The 19,200-nt window shown below is 38.0% G+C and overlaps 1 protein-coding gene across 5 annotated transcripts in view; it reads right to left on the reverse strand.

The window, feature by feature from the left end:
• CEP112 (centrosomal protein 112) overlaps window positions 1-19,200 on the reverse strand; it is a 301,926-nt gene that overhangs the window by 120,304 nt on the left and 162,422 nt on the right. For all 5 annotated transcript variants that reach the window (XM_077833092.1, XM_077833093.1, XM_077833094.1 and 2 more), the window contains one exon: window positions 2,365-2,547. In XM_077833092.1, the coding sequence (XP_077689218.1) occupies window positions 2,365-2,547 (183 nt within the window). The remainder of the gene's footprint in view (window positions 1-2,364; window positions 2,548-19,200) is intronic.

Genomic DNA, 19,200 nt, shown 5'->3' on the forward strand with positions numbered 1-19,200 from the left:
TACAATTTTATGAAAAAGTCATATCTATATAATTTACTTATCCCCGTAGCATTTTTGTTTAGAAGTGTTTCATAAAGATGCTGTACATCAGTCCCATAATAGTCCAAAAACATGTATTTTGGGAGCAAAAACGGAGTGCTGGAAAAATACAATAAATGGCAGGATTCAAAATTCCACTGAAGACACCGGGAAGTAATTTTAAATACATATTATCCCCACCGAAAAGTCAAATGTAAATTTTAAATACCTATGTATTTTATAGATGAAGGCATTAACATTTATCAAATTAACATTTGATTTATTCACCAAACTAAATAAATGTATCTTTAAAAGTGGTAACAATTATCAGACAGATGATTATTCTGTGTTTGATTAGAAACAGCTGCCCTAGTCAAGGCAAATGTATTTTCTCTCTTTACTAATACTGCCATGACAGCAGCACTCATATTGTAGAGATATTCAAAAGAAAAAACTTTTAAAAGACTAATTTTTTTGCCATTACTATCTCAACTCTCCATCGTTTAACATATCACTTGTGATAGCATCAGCATTTCATTTTAAATAACAAGCACTCCCAAACTCCATGATGCCAACCTTTGCCACGAGTGAGCCACAATCTAACTAAATAGGTAGGACAAACATATAGGACATCTCAAGATTCTTTCGGAATTTATTATTCAAGGGTTACAGTCCCATCGTATCTACACACAATAGTACAATGGTAATGAATTACTGTAGGTACATTACATAATCCTGCATATTTATAAAACTGATTTTTATACTTAGTGATATTGAACACATCCTGTATTCACAGTAAGTACTGAACTTCTTGGTATTCCGGCAAATGCCACTGCTTGAGAATACAGTGTTAGGGGTCCAACTGAGAGAATGACATAACTTCGAAGGGATACTTGCAAAGTAACTATATAGTTAAGTGCCAAAAGACTGGTTCCTTTAATTACTTAAGTTTTTTATCCATCATCAAAGTAAGTGGAAAAAAGGATAATGTTTAATTCTACTGCAGTCTTCTGAATTTCCTGTTACTGAGCATGCCCACAAAGTCCCTCCTTGTTTTACATAGAAAACAATAATGGTACAAATGGAATAAATCAATATTGTTTCTGTAAGATATTTTCCCCCATAGACTGTTGTTTATCAGATATATTTATATTTACTCAGTTGTTGATTGTATGGATAATGAATCTTTCAAATATAAAAAAAGAAATTAAGAATTAAATCCATAATTTCATTTAGTTACAATATATAGTAAAGGTCAGAAAGAAATATGAGCAATCCTAACACAAATTAAAATGAAAAGGACTTATTGCCAGGATCTTATATCATGTGGGGAAGAAGCTGATGCGCGGAGACCATATGGTGGTTATACCTTCCATACAAAAAAGCCCATTTTGGTATAAAATAATCAATTAATGATAAGTAATTCTAATGCAGACCAGTAAAGTAAAAATTACTTTCCCTTTATTCATTTAAATAAATGTTCTACTCTGAATTTTTAAATGTATTTACTGCAGGCCTTTTATAACATATAGTCTTAGAAAAATACACCACACACACACTCACCCATAAACACACCCTCACAAAATAAACAGAAATCCCCCCACATACATCCAATAAGATTTTTTGAACTGAAACTAATAAAGATCATTTTTCATGCTGACAGTGCACATTTCATCCATAAGTTTGAAGAGTCAAATGCTACCACAGCTGGGGGTTATTCTGCCAAATGGCTTCCAACAGTGACCATAGAGATGGAGGATGGGAGGGGTGCGTATGTGTGTGTGTAGGGAAATAGCAAACCTGATGGGAAGCAAACCAAAACCCAAATCATCTTATCACTGATTATCTGACATATGCAATCAAACATACAATGCAAACATGGAATACAAAATTATTGAGAAATAAAGTCAAATCTTGAAAACAAGAAATTTGTGGGTTACCTGCAGAGATTTAAACAAAAAAGCATATGAATGAATCAGATATATTTCATACGGATTTATCCAGGGAGGAGGAAAGGAGGGGTGAGTGTGGGGGTTGGAGGGGAATAGATACCTTTTTTCTTAAACAAATCCATCATGAAAGAAAATGAGACAAGATTATAAATAAGAGGCCGAGTTATAGCGCACCATGGGATTTTTAATCTGGCTACCTGTGGTTTTCGCAGTTAAAGCTTTATTCAGCAGTGGAGGGGGGAGGTGAAAAAAGAAAAAAAATCACATTTATATGTCAGTTTCGCAAATGATCAAACAGCGAGCATTAACAACAATGCTGGAAAACGGAAAACGCTGATTATTATATATATATTTTTAATAAGCATACAGCTTTTCAAATGTTATTGATCATTACCTGTGCATCTCGTTTCCGGCATTCTTGAGTTTTATTCTCGTGCTCCGTCATGGCAGCGCGGAGCTGTTTTTCCAGTTTTTCAATTTCCCGTTCGTGATCTCGGACCAGGCAATCCTTCTCTGTGTTGTGCTGCTGGAATAGGTGCGTCTTCTCCTGTTCATGCTCCAGCTTCAGCTCTACTATCTGATTGGACAATGAGGAGTACAGTTCATCAATAGAACATCCTTGTCGTCATGACAACTCGTCTACAGCTTAATTTCCCCCCCTAATTTCATCAAGTTGGCAATTGTATTTTTACGTCATTATTACCTCACCTTTTTAAAACTACATTTGGCTTGAAAGAATTTCTCCAAATAATTTTAATATTCGAGACAACTAAGCAAATCCGGTGCATCCTTAACCAATTTGTTGGTACAAATGAGGGAACGTTTAAAAAAAAAAAAATCATTCTCGCATTCTGTGTATGTTCCCTAAGTATCCTGCTGTTGCTAATCAGCAGTAGTAAGGATTATAAATGGTTAATAATCAGTCTGCTCTCCTCTTCATTTAAGTATACACACAGACAAAAAAAAGCAGCAATTAAATCTTTTCAAGATTTCTTTATGATTTCCAAAATCAAAGCTCAATAATCATCTGGGTTATTGTATATACAGTTGTCTTTTTAAAACAATTATAAAAAAAGCAAAGCTCTATTATCTCGTTGTCAGCTATGGTATACCAACATAAACAGATGTATGTGTTCCAGAAGGGGACCTGCTGTGCAGCAAGCTTGCGCCATGATTTCATAAAAAGCATTCTATTCTCAGGATCCTTTCCCAGTCCACACCACACTGGATACTGTGACCTTGGCCAGTCTTAGCCTCTCCGTGCTAGACTGAATGGCAGCCCGAGACCAAGGGCCTGGTTGCCGCAGCTTTGATACTAATCCTCCCAGACTGTGCACAATGGCACCCTACCTGGCCTGCAAACTATAGCCAGCTAGGCTGCCTTTGAAGCAGGTGATGAATAGGGGACTGCAGGAAGCCAGCTTCCCTAGTGAACTCCAGGCCACACAGCTGCTAAGAACAGTCACTTGGATTTTTCTTCAGTTTTGGTGGATTTCAGGAAGGGAAAAAAACGCCGTTATCAAGAATATGTTGGGTTATTTTCAGCGTGAGAATCCTCCTTCAAAAAAGCTAACAGTAGGAGTCTGCTCAAAATCGATCTTGTTTGTGTATGGAAAGCGCCCAGGCACCTGATCTTAAAGCTACAGCATTCAATTCTGGAAACATGCATTCTGCATCAACGTTAGCTGTTCCATGATTTTTGTTTTGTTTTATTTTTGTTCAGTTTCAAAACCATTCTTGCAAATTGCTCATCAGTGTATTATGAATTTAAAATTTAAAACCTGTTTTCAACTCTGGAGCTCTCTGATATATCCTGGGGTGTGTTTCATTATCAGAAAAGACACAAGCAAAAGTGATATTTTAATATTTTAAATGTGTCTGCATCTTTTAGTAAAAAATAAAGAGCTCATTTACCCATGGGTGCAATCCCAGAAGGAGTTTAAAAAAACATTAAGAATATATTATGTGTACTTGACTTGGAATCATTATACAAAGTGCTTTAAGTCAGCCTTGTGTCAGAAGTTTGTGTACATGCTATTTTCTTTTCAAACACTGTGAATATCTATGCCCTTAGTCTCTTTAAATGATAGTTATTCTTACTTCCTAAAATTTATCACTACCCAATGTTTGTCTGAATTTTAGAAAAATGAAGTTTTTACATTTTAAAAGTTCTGCAAATGCAAAACTAATACCTGATGAGAAATTACACTTGCAAGAGAGACCTTTATATGTCTATTCACAGTGTATATAAATCTCCTCACTGTATTTTCCACTGAATGCATCCGATGAAGTGAGCTGTAGCTCATGAAAGCTTATGCTCAAATAAATTGGTTAGTCTCTAAGGTGCCACTAGTACTCCTTTTCTTTCTCTTTTCCTTTATTACTTCTGGATTTCTCAGATAATCAATTAATTTAGCCTTTTTAGTTTTCTTTTTTCCACTTCTCCAACCAAGCCACAGAAATAGATGGTCACATCCCCATTTGTGATTGTATTAAAATGGTAACTATAACAAAATCAGTTTTTCCCCCAAAAACCACACATTTCTCAATTTACTATATTTATATTATGCCTGTAAGATCCTTTTTAAAAAAAATTAGAAAGGACTGTCCCTCATATTTACAGTAGGGGTGTCCTGGAGCAATAATACAGTTTTAGATATAGAAACAATGTGAGTGTGAGGAGAGTCATTTTATAAAAAGCAATTTGGTTGCCGAAAACTTCCAAGAGCAAACAACTCCCTGTAATTCTGATTTTTATTTATTTTTTAAAAAAGCTTAAAACTGTAGGAAGTTCTCATATCTACCTAATAGCCTTTAATAAATAATAATAATTATTGCATACTTGCAAGGAAATATAAGTTTCATTAGCAACTAAAGGTACTTCCTTGTAGTTTGTTTTGATTATGATTTATAATATGAAGTGAATAACTGAACAGCTATTTTACTGCACAAGTGGATCCTCCTTGATCACCCTGTTCTCCTGAACATATTAAGACTTTGGTTACACTACAAGTGCTACTCCATTCCTCCTCCCCTCTTATCTCTCTTTTTTTAATTTTGATGTTTTTATCCATAAAAATGGAGATTTAATCTATACCAGCAAGAACAAGAACACCATGCTGTTTTTCAGCAATAACCCAACTCCCTCACCAAGATAAACTGCTTGGAAACTGTATTAATGCTTCATAAACCAGCATGGGGTTCCTACCACTATGTACTTCATCTCAGTAGAAGTAGATCTTTATTTTTCTTCTTTGTAATATTGGGTCCTTTCCTTTGAGGCACTGAGCACATCCTATGAAGGGTACAGCACAGTCAAGTCCTTCAGAAGTTCTACGGGTGTTGAGGGGTCTCTGCACCTCAAAGGAAGTGTTCCACATTTAAGGGTTTTGAACCCTGAGTGCAATAAAAAGGCAGGTCAAAGCATGAACAACAATTAACTGGTAATTTTAACAGACTGTTCTTTTTACAAAATATTCTGACAATTGATTAAAGGGTACGGAGCTGATGATGCCATGCACTGCAGATAAACAAGCAACAGAGAATGACACAAAAACTATAGAAGTGGACATCACCTGAAGAAAGACTGTAATATGAGAAAAATCAGAGGCTAAGGGAAACATGCCAGGGATCACAAATGTCTAGAGGAGACTGACTATAGGAATTGAGGGAACTGAGGTAAGTGCCCTAACACCGCATTCATATTTAATTACATTACATACATATTGCACAGATGCTTCCCTATTTCCCCCCAAAATTATCATCACACTACATTACTTGCTAGTAACTGGAGTTCTCTGAATAAATGGTTTCTACGCTTCTGAATTCTTACTCTATGACACACAGTTTTCATTTAATAACTTCCAATTGTCGGCATGTTAAACACTGGAGGTGTGAAATCCTGGCCCCATCGTAGTCAGTGGCAAAACTCAAAATGATTTCACCCTATATTTTAAAATCTTTGTTCACTGGTTGAAATTTAACAGTACTTCCCTATCCCAACTTGTCAGAGAAGGGGAAGGGAGAAAAAAGGAAGCAATTCTTAAGTACCAGCCTGTTACTAAAAAAGAAAAGGAGTACTAGTGGCACCTTAGAGACTAACCAATTTATTTGAGCATAAGCTTTTGTGAGCATCCGATGAAGTGAGCTGTAGCTCACGAAAGCTTATGCTCAAATAAATTGGTTAGTCTCTAAGGTGCCACTAGTCCTTTTCTTTTTGCAAATACAGACTAGCACGGCTGCTACTCTGAAACCACCCTGTTACTAAAGATTAATCTAATAACTGTGACAAGTCATCCATTGATCAGTGAAATAAAAAATTATTGCTAACCCTAAAACATAGTATGTGACCATCTTAGGCAACAATGCACGGCATTGACAAACATTGCTACTTATCAGAGGTGGCCTAATACAGTGGATGAGAACTGTACTCATGACATTTGGGGATATTGTGGTACAGTCTCTTAAGAGGAGAGTCTGCCTAATAAAGGTAATTTCTTGGAGTTTGTCTACACTAGGCACATTTTTGAAAAAACTCCCACAAATGCTAGCACTCACTCAACTGAACTGGTCTCATCAAGCTTAGGTAGACAGCCTGCTGGCTGCAGAGAATGTTTTCAGCATTATATACATTGGAAATCAGAAGTCACAGAGCTCCTACTGCCACTACCAATTGTGGATGTTTAAAAAAAAATCTCTAGTGTAAACAAGATCTTCTACAGGTGTTGTTTTGACGACTCAAACTGTACTTGGTTTTTCCCAGAAAAGTTAAGCTCATGAAGAAGTGGGAACTGTAAAATGATTTTCAAAACCACATTGGGAGGGACCTGGAGTAAGTTACCTGTTTAAAGAAAAGGAGTACTTGTGGCACCTTAGAGACTAACGAATTTATTTGAGCATGAGCTTTCGTGAGCTACAGCTCACTTCATCAGATGCATACCGTGGAAACTGCAGCAGACTCTATATATACACAGAGAATATGAAACAATACCTCCTCCCACCCCACTGTCCTGCTGGTAATAGCTTATCTAAAAGCCATTTCCAGCACAAATCCAGGTTTTCTCACCCTCCACCCCCCCACACAAATTCACTCTCCTGTGAATTTGTGTGGGGGGGTGGAGGGTGAGAATTCTCACCCTCCACCCCCCCACACAAATTCACTCTCCTGTGAATTTGTGTGGGGGGGTGGAGGGTGAGAAAACCTGGATTTGTGCTGGAAATGGCTTTTAGATAAGCTATTACCAGCAGGACAGTGGGGTGGGAGGAGGTATTGTTTCATATTCTCTGTGTATATATAGAGTCTGCTGCAGTTTCCACGGTATGCATCTGATGAAGTGAGCTGTAGCTCACGAAAGCTCATGCTCAAATAAATTCGTTAGTCTCTAAGGTGCCACAAGTACTCCTTTTCTTTTTGCGAATACAGACTAACACGGCTGTTACTCTGTTACCTGTTTAAGTGCCCCTTTGAAAACCTATTGCTGTCACAATAAAGATTTCACACTGAAGTATGAAAATTCACTTAAATCTACAGATCACAACTGAGGAAATAATAAAATATATCATGATCTGTCTATATATAAAATAGGATTTTTCTAACTATTGTAAATATATTAACTTTATTTGTGAGCTTGTCTCTCCCTAAAATAAAAATAAAAGTTAGTGGTATTTGGCACATCCATAGAGTTTCCCATGAGGTTCTCAAGGTGCAACACAAACATAGAAGAATTCAGCTTTACAACTAGTACCTGAGGTAAGTATAATTACCCTCATATTACTGAATATGGAAAATGAGGCACAAGGTCATACAGGTAGTCTGTGACAGATCCAGACTCAGACATCAATGGTGGTAGTGAAACCCCACACCTCTGAAACACAGGCCATTAATTTAGGTACCTAAATAGGGATTTTCTTAAAATCTATTTTTTAAAATTTTATATATATATATATATATATATATATATATATATATATATACACACACACACACATACATACATATATTATATATATATGAAGTGTGATAATATCTCAAATATACATATATATATACATATATATATACACAATATACATACATATATATATACATGAAGTGTGATAATATCTCAAAAGCTGTACACCCTTTGTATGTTGTTTGTGTGCCTGTGTGTATGTGTACACACACTCATTTATATCAAATAGGCACATAAACATGTACAGTCTGAGTGGGTACATACATGATGGTTTGGTGTGTTATAAAGATTTTATCAGTAGGCGTTTCAGATGATTGCATTTTGTAGGGCCAGGGAATCCGACAGCGAGTTATAAAGTCATCCTAAACTAGTGACAACAAAGTCTTTATATAAAACTACATCATCATGTAGTGTGCATGTAGCACACAGAAGCTCTGTAGTCAATCTTACGAAAGTTTTAGAGACTTAAAATATTTTATTGGGGGTTTCTTTTTAATTCCTTAATATGTAAATCAAGTGCCTTACTTACCATGACTTCAATTGTACAGGGCTCTGAAGGTCTTTGATATAGAACACCATTTAATCTCTAATACTTTCTGGCTTGTACACATAGAAACAAGTAGTGTGTGTTTCACTAGAAAGCTAGGAATTTCAGCTTTCTAATGATACAAAGCTCCCATTTTTAATCCAACAAGATGCCAGATATTGGACTTTAAACCTGTCACTGGTGGAGGACTGAATAATGCTCATCATGGACTCTCACTCGGTATAACTTTTTTTGGTTGGGATAGGTGTCTGTATGTGTGGAGGGGAGAATTCTTCATTTGCGGGGGGAAATAGTTACACTTTTGTAGCAGATGAGTTTAAAGATAAAAATAGGGTCTTTTAACACCGCTCAAAGGTTAGGAATCTGGATTGGCAATTTCCCAGGAAAAAATAATTTCAGACAGGGCATTGATAAATACTGGTTTAAACCCAGTATAAACCAGGAAACTAGGAAAAATAAAATTATTATTAGAAGATCCGAATGAAAATTACTGAGAAATATTTAGCAATTCGATAATAGTTTTGTAGAATATCTCATATTTAAATAATATTGAAAACTGAAATATGAGTTCTGACACGAATAACTTCCTTGAGAAAATACCAAACCACAAGATATACAGACATTCCAATGTTTGGTATTATATTATATATATTAGAATTACCCCATATTGCAGTTTTACTTTTTGCAACCCAAAATTAATCTCCAAATCTACTGCCTTATGTAACCACAATTTGAACTAAACTAAACCTAAATGTAATGTGGTGTACATTAACTAAACAATTTTTAACATAGAAAATGCCTTAAACTGGGATTAACCATGATTTTACTTAGTAAAAGCCACCTCTGGTAAATACCATGCCATCCTTGTTTGGAATGTTAGGAATAAGGAGGGGAGATGAACTTAGTGGGCAGAGGGCAAATGAGGCAGTAAAAAAAAGCATGATTATAGAACCCTATGATAAATAAATATCAGTTGGTTCTGGAATATATTATACAGCAGCCTCGCCATGACCACATACATACATCACGTATAACACAAACACACAGTTGTTACATGTTTTACCTAACATTTTACTGCAGTGCCCAGCTGTCTAATCAACACTACCCAGTTTTCCTGTATTTTCCCCTATGAAGTAAAGGAGGAAATAATCAACTGCCAGGTAGAGGTATTTTCTAAAAAATATCAGCTGTTCTGTATAGGTGCACTTCAGATGAACTAAACTGCACGACACCATCATGTACAGTCTGTGTGGGTACGTACATGAACTGTCATGAAGGCCATCAGTTGCCCACGGCACACAGCAGAATCATTTGCCCCTCATTTCACATTTAGGCTGCTGAAGCCACCTTGTTAAATGGTATACCTACAGAAATGCAATGTTGTTGCAGCCATGCTGGTCCCAGGATATTAGAGACACAAGATGAGTGAGTTAATATCTTTTATTGGACCAACTTCTGATGGAGAAAGAGACAAGTTTTCGAGTTACACAGAGCTCTTTTTCCAGACCTACTGCAATGCCTGTCTCTTTCACCAACAGAAGTTAGTCCAATAAAAGATATTACCTCACTCATCTTGTCTCTCTAACAGCTAAAGAGACACATTTTTATTCACAAAGACTCTTCAGAAATCAGCTATAGGTTTTTTAATATACTTTTCTGCCTGCCTGCCTTGATGTCCTCCTGTGGGGAGTGAATTTCCAAAACTGGTTTCATTCCCCAGTGAATTGGTCAGGCCATGGGTATTGAAGCTGTCTCTCCGTGTGTTACATTACATCAATATAATGCTGTGCTGAAGTTCAAAGAGGCCACATACACCCTCTGCCTCAAACCCAGTTTGCTGCTGCCCCAAGACAGTCGATGCAGCCATGCAGTCTGTGAACAGAAATCCTGGTTGTTTCCTTTGAAACACTGTACACTGACCTACTGAAACTCTCTGTACTTAGAATGTTGCTGTACCGAACTTACTATGCACATTTGCACTATCCTTGTTTAGAGGCTGAGTTGGGGATCTTGCCAGAGCACTGAGAGAATTGGACTGGCTTCACTATGTTACTGTCTAAATTATTAATATTCATACAAAGATTGATTGAATACAAGGAGGTGCCCTCCACTCGCTCCTTAGCTTGATGTTAACTTAATGTCTATTAGTCCTGTCTGTGAAGTTGAGCTATATTATGAGGCCAAGTATAAAGCTGATATTTATTCTTGAAGAAATTATTCCTGAATGTAGTCTGGACAGCTGTCATTCATGTGTTAGTTAGGATGGCTTAAAGGGAGAGTTTGTGTTTCCTGGATGAATTTATTAACTGCAAATTTATGCAGCTTATTGCTCATGACAAGAAAAAATTGCAAGTCTTTGCTAACTCTTTCATTGAGTCCCTGTAAGGCACTGAACTATGCTTTAATGCTTATGCTTTAATTCTGTAGATAAGGAGGAAGGAACAAAGCTGATTACACAGTGACAAGACCAACACAGCCACATACAACCCCTAAGACCACCACCATATAACAGGAAAAACATTATGCATGCACTAGTAACCACTGGATTTCAAGTCTCTAAGGTGCCACAAGTACTCCTTTTCTTTTTATAAATAAATGGAGTGTTCTGCGTATAATGTACAGTTCACACAATGACTAAAACGTTAGTGTGCTTGGAGGATAGCATATTTCAAAGAGGCCTTTGCCAATGTTTTCCTCACTCACGACTAGATAGCAGAGACCATTCAAAAAGGAGCGAAAGGGAACAAAAAGCAGAAGGGAGCTCAGGAGGGGGTGCATATTCTATGCTGTAGAAAATCGTAAGGTCTAATTTTGAACTCATCTAAAAAACAGCTAGTATGCCTTTCGTGCCCAGACTTTAAACTTTTTTCCTACAGCCTTGCTCTAAATTATAGTACTATAACAGACAGCAAATCCTGAGTATGTTTAAATCCTTCTGGTGACCCACTGACATATAGGCCTGCTTAGCCACTGCAAAGCCACAGGAGTAATGTTTGTGTCCAAGAGGCCTTCACCAAGGTTTTCCTCATTTGTTACACCATAGGTAAACACTTGAAGGAACTGAGAATTACTGCATTACATAATGATGGATTCCAATTAAATACACACAATTCATGTAAAGCACGTTAATCAATGTTACTGCAGAAAGTACAATTTAGTCCATAAAACAGCTCAGTGCAAATACTGGAACCACATAAACAGGTGTGGTCAGACCTGTTCACAATGAAGGCCGAGTGGGGAAAAGGTGTTGCCAGTCTTAGCACGGGATCAATGCCTCCTGGAACACAAAGGTACAGGTCTCAGAGATCTGCTAAGACATGGTCCACCGGTCTCAGTTTGCAAAGCACTAGATTGCATGTTTTCCAACTACTTAATAAAGAATATCCATTTGTAATAGGAAGGGTTCGTTGTGCTTTATGTTTAGCATTGTATGTTAATGAGCTCCATAATCTGGATTTTCTTTGTGCTTTTTTAAAAAAACACGAATAGACAAATCTACATTTGATGAGAGCAGCCAGTGGGCAGACGCAATCCAGTTGGCCCCAGTGAGTACATACAGTCCAAGCCAACTCCCCATTCTGCCTCTGTGGCATGCATGATAGTCCTCCCCACGCAACAGAGATACCAGAGAGACGACAATGCTCGGGGAAGCTTGTGGCAATAGTGTGTGTGTGTGTGGAGGAGGCTGCGTTCATAAATTTAATAGCTTTAATCTACATATTATTTTGAATTAAATTACCAATTGCTCTGAATTTTCCTTTTATTTTTCAGATTTTCTTCAGCACATACCTCTTCCTACACAAGCTGCCAGAGGAACCTCAAGTAATGTAAACTAATGGTTACCTCTCTCTCTCTCTCCCCACCTGTTTACTCTTCTTCACATTTATTCCTCTACAATAAAAGTTCCTCAAAAGTGTTCATGTCTGGTTTTTAATTTTATAACACAAATTTTAATTTGTGTTCTGAATATGTGAGCACATAGTACGGCATTTTTGGCAGCAAAATTATTGGTACTGTTTCTCATCTCTCTCTGCCTGTAAGATAGGTGCTATAGTTCCCAGGAATCGAACCATGAAGAGCTTAAATGAAAATCACTGCGTAAGAGCTAGGGATAATATATTATTCTTAATAATAGAGAGAGAAGGGAAAAACTATAACTAGAAAGTATAAAACACTTTCAGGATTTAACTAAAATAGCTTTTCTATACATAAAAAGTCATGATAGTATAGCTACTTCAGCCCCCTCCAGGTTTAGAGCGAAATCCCAGATAGATAAATTAGTGGGGCAGTTGATGCAGTCATAGGCATATGATACATTTATTTACCATTTGCTTTCCCACCACATTATTTTTACATGCACATTTACACATCCACATAATACATTATAAATTATGTATATTACAAACAAAAAATTACATTAAAAAGAACATTATTAAGATTGAAAAGTCAAGCCCTAGAATTTAGGAAATGTCTGACTTAAGGTTGCCTGTGCAACTTTAATTTGCATCCCCCTTGGACACAAGCATGATGATACAGTCTTTAATTACATGTTCAGAGATTATTTTTCCATAGAACCCCTGCCTCATTCAATGCACAGGTGAGACCTACCCTGGGGATGAATCACGGTTGTGTCGTAAAGGAGACCTGCTCATTTGTTACAGAAGTTGGAAGACATGCAGTGCATGAGGTATGGGATTGCAGGAAAAGAAAGGATGGTCTCATGGTCAAGAAAGTTGAATGCTACCCTAGGAATTGGATTCTATCCCTGCTTCTGGCAAAGTTCCTGTGTGATACTAAGCAAGTCACTTAAACCAAACTTTTGACAGGTGGTCACTAATAGCGTGTTCCTCATTTTCTGGGTGCCCAACCTTAGACCGTGGGGTCTGACTGCCAGAAGTGCTGAGCACACGCAGCCAGGGGCTCCAGAATAGGGAGAACCAGGGGGCCATGGCCCTCCCACTTTTTGAAAGTGGACAGGCCTAGCTCGTACACTTCTCGCAAGGCCCCCCCCCATCCTTGCACCTCCTCTTCCCCTGAGGCCCCCCCCACGGGCAGGTTGGCAGCTGGAGCCCAACTGGGGAGCCCAGGAAGTATGGGGTGCCATGCCGTGCATTCTCCACCTGCTCGGGGTGGGGGAGACCAAGAGCAGCCCCCAGCCTGTGTCCCTGCCCTCCAGCCCCTCCACCCTGGGCAGATGGTGTGTCTGTGGCTCCTCACAGCTGTCTGGCCGCTCAGTTCTTTCCATGCCCAGGCTGAGGCTCTGAGGCCTCCATTCCCCAGCTGGAGCCTGGTCGGGGTAAGAGCCGCACAGACAGCTATGGGGAGCCACAGACCAGCCACCTGCCCTGGACGGAGGGCTTAAAGGGCAGGGACACGGGCCGAGGCTGCTCTCAGTCCCCTCACCTTGGGCAAGTGGAAGGTCCATGGTTCCTGGCCCGCTCTGGCTTCCAGCTTGGCTGAGGGCTGGACGGAAGGGGCGGGGCCATGAAGGGCGGGGGCCCCTTGCCCCCCCCCCACTTTTGTGCAGGCTCCACTGCCCCCGCTCGCAGCTGCAACTAAAGTCATCAGGAGCTATTCTTAAATATATGAGTGCTATATAATGTGAAGTACTCTGAAAAATCTGGTCCTAGTAATCTCAGCTGGACTCCCAAAATCAGTAGAAACATTTGACTGTAACCTCTTGTGACGTCATCAACTTGACAGGTCCGTTGTGAAGCTAAATTAATGTTTCTGAAGCATTCAGATACTGTAGTGATGAGTACCATACAAAAGCCTATGAGGAAATTAATAATTCTATCTTCAGAGTAGGCTGTTAATAATTTGTAGTAAATAATGCCTAGGGTCACACACTGAATAGTCAGGAGAAAACAAAATATTGAAAAGCTGCTCATTAAATTAGCACCGCCCATCCTGTGCACTGAATGAGACAGGGTTCCTGTGGGAAAAATAGTATGTGACCATGTAATTAAAGACAATCCTAATGCATATGCACTGACACTTCTTTAAAACTCCTTTTTACTAGCTTAATCAGCACTTCTCTGCATCCCTCTCTCTAATTTATCTAACTTACGCAAGTTAATGTCATGCCTTTTAGTGAGAGAATGCACCTCATTTATTTAAACTCAACCTACTCCTTTGACTTTCCGCACATTTTAAAGTAAGGAATGTTCATGGGCTGGCAAAATTCTTTTACAGATGTCTTGAACATGCTACGTGTATACACACGTACACACGCGCGTGCATGCACACACAATTATATAGCAAAGCTTTCATCAAGATGTCCTGTTTCTTTCCTGTCTGGCTAAATGGAACAAAAAGACAATTCTAATTATTCCTTCAAAAGTTCTATAGAAGTCAGAAACCAACAACAAAAGTAGCATGAAAGGATTTCCTGAAATACGAAGAGATTCTTTAACAATCAGGTAATACTTTTTCTTGCTTTCCACTTTACTACAGAAGTGTGAAACTCTTACCATTATAGAATGGTTCCAGAGCGGTTTAAAAAAAAAAAAAAAAAAAAGACAAATACTGTTCAAACTAACCACGCAGAGGGTGTCCAAATGTACAAATGACTCCATTTCACTATGGCAACAGGTCTCACAACTTTTTCACAGTATGGTCTACATTTTAAAAGAAAGATTGTGAATGGGAGAGAAAAAGTCCATGAAACAAACCACATAACATCCAGCTGGCAACTACAATAGTTAAACAATTGCTTTACACTGAAAAGTAAAAGTCTCTGATATACTATATTCAGTTTCTAGTATTGCAATCGGACAACTGGGAAAAAAGGTTGCTCACACATTGTTGTGTGACCAACCAGACCTCCAAGGACCACCAATCAGTGTTCCATGGACGAGCAGAGGCCCAGGCACCACAGTTGTGAAATGCTGCTCTGTAGAAAGCCTAGGAGTGAAAGCTGCCCCTGTGCACAAGGTCTCTGCACCACTTAAGGCCTATTTTGAGGAACAGTGGGACATAAGTGCCGCACAGGACTTGAGTTGTCTCTTTGCACAGGAGTAAGTTTCACCTTATATGCACTGCCTTTATGATGTGGCAGTTAATTAAAATATGACAGACTGAAGTGCAAAAGACTAGGTGGGTCTATGTAAAATTCAGAAAACTAGCTGGAAAATACACTGGAGTGGGAAGACATAGATAAGGTAAGAAAACTTACAAGCAATTTTGATCTGGGAGAAGCAAATCCACAACATGAAATAATAACTTAGAGCCTCCACAGATCAATATGACAAAGGAGAACAAAAATGTTTTTAACTATTTTTTATTTTCATTATTATTTATATTGAGAGAAATCCTTTGAGAGGTGTAAGATCCTGGGGTAAAATGAAAGGGGAAATTATTCTTTAAATGAAGAGACAGTGAAGCAATGTAATTAAAAACTATCAATAAAGATACGAGTACGAACTAATTTTACACTGCATCTGTTTTTTGCCAAAAGTTATAAAGGTTAGGCATGGTCCTCGGGTTTTCTGGCAAGTTAACTACATGGCCCATGCTGTTGTAAAGTTTGGGCAAGTCTGCTTTCAAGTATCTGTGGCTCATACTGAAGATGCTTTCAGCAAAGACAACAGGTAGTTAAATATGCTTTAACTCTAGTTTTTTGTTGTTGTTGTTTTTTTTTTTAAGAAAAAGCTTCTTTCCTGTGCTGAAGGTCCCTTGAAGCCTGACCATGGACACTGCAACCATTTCAAAGGCAGGAAAGGCTGTGGTCTTCTCTGTGGTGTCCAGTGCCTTTGAAGTACCCATGACAGCTGCTCCCAACAGATAAGAACTTGGGGGTGGGGGGAGGGGGGGGGATTAATATACTTTAAAAATACACCAGCTGTAAGTAGAACAAAGCTGAGCTAAAGTATATTTCTTAAAAAAACCACCAATTTCTCTCTACTGAGAGTTCCCTCAACAGATACTTCAAAAGAGAGTACTTGTGGCACCTTAGAGACTAACAAATTTATTTGAGCATAAGCTTTCGTGAGCTACAGCTACAGCTCACTTCATCGGATGCATTCATTTTCCACTGCATGCATTCGATGAAGTGAGCTGTAGCTCACGAAAGCTTATGCTCACATAAATTTGTTAGTCTCTAAGGTGCCACAAGTATCCTTTTCTTTTTGCGAATACAGACTAACATGGCTGCTACTCTGAAACCTGTTAAAAGAGAGTGACGCTGTGAATCAGCTGAAGCTGAAATCAAGAATGATGTGTGGCCGACACTAAACATTGCAGGTTCCTAGGATTTCTCCTAAATTCTTTATTAATTTTAAGTAAATTAAATTGAATTAAAAATTAAATAAAACATGCAGGTATTATTTTTAAATTACTACAAATTACATTCCAAATTCAAAAAGGAAAGAATTAATCATCCCCAAATTGGAAACCTTTCTTTTGTAAGTAAAATTAAAAACTACAGAGTATGCAAATTCTAGGAGATACTAGCATGTCCCATATACGGGAAAACTGGGCTTTCAGCCTCAAGCCTCAGTAAGAGGCAGATCTTTACACATTTGTGTTGTCCTTACTCAAAGTACTAGTCTCTTTGAAATCAATAATCAATGGGATTACTTGTAGAAGTAAGGACCACTACTCATTTAAGATAAAGTTGCAAGACCAGGCCCTACGTGCTCAAGTTGCTAGACAGTCAAAATGTATATTTTTCTTTTCATGTATCAATTCCATTTTAAAATAGCAATCAGACACTTGAGGCACAACATTTCAAAGCAATTATTTCATTTTTCAGATACTTAAGTTATTCATACTTTGGCCTGTTATCTTATTACATGACCTGAGGCATGCTATAATCATCCAAAAATGTTGGATGTTGTATCTTATTGCTCAATTAAACAGTCAACTTTAATCAATATTTTGAAATATAGCTATTTATTCCTAAACAATGACAAAAGATATATGTCCAATAAAACAAGGCAAGGGGAAGGCTGCTTTCAAAAACGGTATAGAATCTCTCCTGATTATAAATAAAGAACAACGCAGAGGAGCGATACAAGCTATGGTAGAGATCACCAATTTTTCATGTTTGCATGGTTTTAAGGAATATTTACGTGAAATCTGAACAGATATAACAGAGAAAGCTAGTAGGGGATAAAAATGATACATTTGAATATTCTACTGATGTTCTAGTAGCTTGATGCTTAATACTCTTTCCTTAGGTTTCAGTGATGTTACATAAAACGTAGATGTTCTTTTGATACAACAAAAGTGGTAGCGAGCCAAAACAAAATGAAACAACACAAGACCTCCTCCTACAGGATAATATTCAACTTGGTGTTTACCCTAATACTGGTATTGTTAAAGAAAGTCATTTAAAATATTAACTAGAAAATAGGTTTAAATACTGAACTTACTTCTTGTAAGTTTTTCTTCTTTTAACTTTAGCTTTTACTTTTGTGACCCAGATATCCAGAAGCCCTGAATATTGGAAGCACCAAGGTACAAGAGAAAAAATTGCTCACTGGTTTTTCAAGCCAGGACATTTTTAAGAATTACTGTTTTCCTTTGAAGTATGACAAATACAGTCAAGGATTTGTCAGGGAAGCATATTTACGCCTTTGGTATTTCCAACCGTGTACATCAAGAGAAAAAATTACCACTGGTCTCAAGTAACAGTAATGTGGTAACATCAGTTTAACTTTTGGCAAACTGCAGACTAGCGTACAGTACTACAGATTACGTTCTTAAAGCTATGGAAATACAATCTGTGTGAGCATTAAATGCATATTTTCCTTGCAACTTTTAAGAACCATGCACAGTGGGAGTCTGGAGAATTACATATGGCAGAGTCCACCAAGCATGTAACACTAAACTGATAGGAATGAAGCGTAAAAGAAAACTGCACCAATTTTTGCTAAGCACAATGTTCTGAAAGGCCACATGCTAAGAAGCATCTACCCTACATCTAAAATGCAAAAAAATTTCACTCCAGCTCCTTTATGTCACTCTGATGGTGTAAAGAGGTCATTATAACTGCTGAAACCATCCCCAAAGAATATTCATGTCCTACTTGAGCAGACCTACTGGAAAGGATCTATACCAAACACCTGCAGCAATCACACCTGATGTAAGAAGGATGCTGGGGAGAAGATAGCATAGTTATTCTTGGCTGAGCATAAGTTGGAGCAGTTAGTCCTCAAACTTCCCTAATTTACACTGGTGGCGAGGCAGGTCCCTTGGACAGATTGCAAAGGTGGAGAGAAACAACAGGGGGATTAAAGCCACCTTTGGCCCCTACTCCATTCCTGCGACGAGCAGAGCTGTGGATGAACATAAAATCTGTCCCAAAATCTTCATTTCAAAATGAACTTTTTCAAGTATCTTTGGCATTTCTGAGCCACTTTACTGAAGAGCAATTTACTAACACTAGCATATCAGAATCCAATGTATGGGATTGTGAACTAATTCCCCCCATTTTAATATGAGCCTTAAAATGAAATCTAAAGAACAATTTAAATTAGTGAATGATTAATGAATGATCTGATTGCTAAGCCAGTATGAAAGCAAGATAAACTCCGGTCTGCAGTTTCTGAAACTGTACTCCAATATTACTACTGCGGAAATTAATGTTGCCTTTTACCAAGATGTCACACAGCAGGTGTTAGGCTACATAATGAAAAGAGTAAAAATTGGGATACCCACTTATGGAACACTTACTGCTGAGCATAGCGCTGTTTACTTGAAGAAACCACCATGCTCAGCAATGCAG

Source organism: Eretmochelys imbricata, chromosome 14 (assembly GCF_965152235.1).
Source record: "Eretmochelys imbricata isolate rEreImb1 chromosome 14, rEreImb1.hap1, whole genome shotgun sequence".
NCBI lineage: Eukaryota > Metazoa > Chordata > Testudines > Cheloniidae > Eretmochelys > Eretmochelys imbricata.